The 3846-nt window shown below is 40.6% G+C and overlaps 1 protein-coding gene across 1 annotated transcript; it reads left to right on the top strand.

Annotated features, from left to right (window-relative positions):
• The first annotated feature begins 1422 nt into the window (after nucleotides 1-1422).
• Nucleotides 1423-3024, top strand: LOC138328121 (L-rhamnonate dehydratase-like). The gene has a single exon (XM_069274760.1). The coding sequence runs from the start codon at nucleotides 1529-1531 to the stop codon at nucleotides 2807-2809; it is 1281 nt and encodes a 426-aa protein (XP_069130861.1). The 5' UTR covers nucleotides 1423-1528; the 3' UTR covers nucleotides 2810-3024.
• The last annotated feature ends 822 nt before the right edge of the window (nucleotides 3025-3846 follow it).

Genomic DNA, 3846 nt, shown 5'->3' with positions numbered 1-3846 from the left:
TCCTACTCAAAACAAATTAAACAAATATTCTCATGAAATCAACTTCAATCAATTCGCCCAGTCGTATTTTTTTATTACCCGACACCTCGTGCTAAACATAGGATTTTTTTAACGCGCTTAAATGTTTTATTGCTACCCAAACTTGATACTTTAATGCAAATAATGCATGTCGCTAAAATCGTGGTGATCGCAACAATGTCGGTTGATCAACTCAGCAATCAGGTCAATTACAGTGCTCATCAGTTTTAAGAAAGCCTTCTCAGCTCGAACAAAATACCACATTGCTAACTTACGTATCTTATGTATCTTTCAGAATTTGTTGCATTGTTATGTTACACGATCGAGGGGTTCTAATGTCTAATACTGATGTTAATGCGTATTAATGAGGCCAATGTGAATAGTTTACATTCGAAGGCATGGATAACTTTGTTAATGCTGCCACTGTACATATGGTGCTGTATGTAATCAGGGCTGATTGAAATGTCTAATGTTGCCCCGTGGCTTGGTCTTATTAATTTGACCTAGATAGAAATGACATAAATACATGTATGAAATAAATCAGTGAAAATCAAAATATTTTATATAATTTCTGAAGAAAAGAAAAAAGAGAGGAATTACGAAATAAATGAATAGGTTATTCAAATGCTTAGTTTGGTTTGTTGGTATTAACAGCTAGGGTCATGTAATTCAACGATGGCCTCTTCTAGTTACATTGTATTGTGTGTATAAATGCCAATATGGTTTGGGATACTGTGGTATATTCGTGTTTTGGTTTCTTGTAATAGTGGAATTTTGCCCTTTTATAGTGACATCGCACTGAACCATGCATCCAAAGACATCGAGCAACACACCCCACCCAGCCACATACTGACAAAGGGGGAAAACCAGTCGTCCCACTTCCTATATACAGGGCGCTAGTCATAGGCAAGGAGCAGAAACTACCACTTTATACAGGGCGCTAGTCTTTTATAGACTATGACGTGTCTCGGCCAGGGGGCAGATTCCAGAGCTTTTCTTACATGTGCGTATGCTCAAATCAATGTCAACATGAGGCGATTTCAATGGAGAGGTTAGGAAGAACAGAGCCAGGAAAAATACAAAAGATCTCAAATTTAGTCGCCTTTTACGATCACGCAATAGAAAGAGCAGGTATACTTATAACGTTCTATCTGCAACGATTTTTCTGATAATGATTTTTTTCGTTTTTTTTTTTATCAATACCAAAACACTCAAATGACTGCATATGATGCTAAAATACTGGGTTATACACATATAAAAGGAATACGGTCATCATGACGTCTATCTAAGATAAAGCAAATACAGCTTCTGCATTTGATTATTTACATACTAAGGTGTTCGGGTCGTCGGGTAAACAAGATAACAGTGTAGTATGTAATTTTATGCATAGTCCTATATCAGTTGTACATGCTATCTCACGACTTCGTTGTCTGTAGTGAGTGGATCAGTCAGTCCAGTTTCCCACCTAAGCTGCTCGGGAAGACACGCTATACTGGTATTCTGAGCCACCATGAGTAGATCCTTTCCCCGAATCAAGGCTGTTCGAGCCTATGTATCGGAGGCTAAAGCCGGGGACCAAGGAGCCGACTGTCACGATGTTGACGACAAACATTGGATCAATGGCTACCCAATGCCAGTGGCGAATCCTATGTCAGTCTATCCTCAATATGCACCGTTTCGCAAATCTTGGGGAATCAACGCTCTCGGCACCATGGTTGTAGAGGTGGAGGCCGACAATGGTGAGTGTGGAGTTGGAATCACCATTGGAGGGGAACCCGCGTGTTACATCGTGGAAAAACACCTGAGTCGGTTCGTGGAAGGTCAGGATCCGCGAAATGTGGAGTTGATGTGGGATCAAATGTTCCGAGCCACCCTTAACTACGGCCGGAAAGGACTTCCGATCCAGGCTATTAGTGCAGTGGACCTGGCTATCTGGGACTTACTTGGAAAACTCCGTGGTGAACCTGTGTATGCTATGCTTGGTGGGAAAGTAAAAGAACGACTTCCGGTTTACTGTACCACAGCTCGTCCAGACATTGCTAAGGAACTGGGATTTGTCGCTTCCAAAGTTCCATGTCCTTATGGTCCGACTGCAGGTGAGGAAGGCTTCAAGAAAAATGTGGAATTTTTCAAAGGCTGGCGTGAGAAGGTTGGACCTGACTTCCCGCTAATGCTAGACTGTTATATGGCCTTGACTCCTCAGTACACCGTGAGATTAGCCAAGGCATTGGAACCTTACGGTTTGAAGTGGATCGAAGAGTTCCTTCCTCCTGACGACTATCAAGGTTATGAGGATGTGCGGAAGGCTATGATGGGGTCAAAGGTCTTACTGACCACTGGTGAACACGAATACAGTCGCCATGGATACCAACTTCTTCTGAATTCGCGATGTGTGGACATTTTACAACCCGATATATCCTGGCTGGGAGGGATCACCGAGGCTCGACGAATGGTTGCCATGGCATCTGCACATAACACCATCGTTATACCACACGGTTCAAGCATATACTCGTACCATCTGCAATATGCTTTCTGCAACTGCCCGGTAGCGGAATTCATTAACCTTAGTCCCCAAGCCGACAAAATCGTACCTTATTTTGGCGGTTTGTTCCCAGATGAGCCCCTTCCTGCCAATGGCTTCATTGACCTTCCGGACAAGCCCGGATTCGGCGTGACCTTGTGTAAAGACACGCTGAGGAGACCTTATAATAGGAGTGATGAGGAGAGCCGTAAACAGGCGGAGCTGAACATTAACTTAAAACCAGCCGAGAAGGCGTTCATGCCATTCTAAAACTAAACCGTAGAACATGGGTCCGGAACTGTAATTGGTGGCATTTAACAATTTTGTTTTGATTGAATCTTTCGTTTCAGTCCTATGTTGAGATATACGAACATTTAAAAAAAATTTTTTCGTGATCGCAAGTTTGTCAGTTAACTTATTTTAACTTAATAATCGTAAGATATTTTCAAAATATATTTAGGTACAATAAAGCATTTGTCTTATTATCATATGTCTGGGTTTTTTTCATACAATGCATTTGTTTGTTGCGCTTGTTTGTATTATGGCATGCAGCTACATGATATAGTGTAGGTTTCGTAAAAATTATATAGCGTCATCTATGATTCATCTGCATCCCCGACGTGCAGTTTATTTCTTACAAGTGTTAGTAGTATATATACCAATGATTAAAGTAGCTGATGTCGTACTGAGATGCTGTTTACAAACAGCTTTGTCGGGGTAGGCTGATATCAAAGTCACAGTGTCACTGTGTTATAGTTTGCTAAACTTGCCTACATATTAGTTTGCATGATAAAGCCTAATATATAGGCAGGTTTGGCGGACTAACTTAGAGTGCGGTGGCAAATGATTAATACTGGGATACATATCACAGTTTTATGGTCATGACGGAGAACGTAATTTAGTTATTTCAGTCTGACTCTCCAATAACAACCTATTTAATATTAGCCAGGCCTACCTCATTTTCTTATTTTTTAGTCGCGCAGTTCGTAGTTTCAATGTAGTTCAAAGCTAAAAGACCGTGTGGTTCCTAATTGGTCTATAATAAGTTTATCAGTATAACATTATTACAATCAATGATGCTTATTTTCAGTTTTGTTGAACCATTTCGTTACTGTGTTATTCCATTTTTGCCTCTGGGTCTTTCTTTTCTTTTTCCAACTCAACTTTAACTAGGGCCTATATTGCCGAAATTGCGGATTTCCTTTGACTTTTTGGAAAATAAAAACATAATTTTAGGCCTCCGTCTCCAGGTTTGGCGACCTTGGTTAGTTGCTTACCATAAGTTGATATTTTAATTTTGAAAACTC

Source organism: Argopecten irradians, chromosome 7 (genome assembly GCF_041381155.1).
Source record: "Argopecten irradians isolate NY chromosome 7, Ai_NY, whole genome shotgun sequence".
In the NCBI taxonomy this organism is placed as follows: domain Eukaryota; kingdom Metazoa; phylum Mollusca; class Bivalvia; order Pectinida; family Pectinidae; genus Argopecten; species Argopecten irradians.
This window is presented reverse-complemented; position numbering and strand designations above follow the sequence as displayed.

What these genes read in the sequence shown, in the direction of transcription:
- LOC138328121 (XM_069274760.1), top strand. Translation starts at nt 1,529, where the DNA reads ATGAGTAGATCCTTTCCCCGAATCAAGGCTGTTCGAGCCTATGTATCG.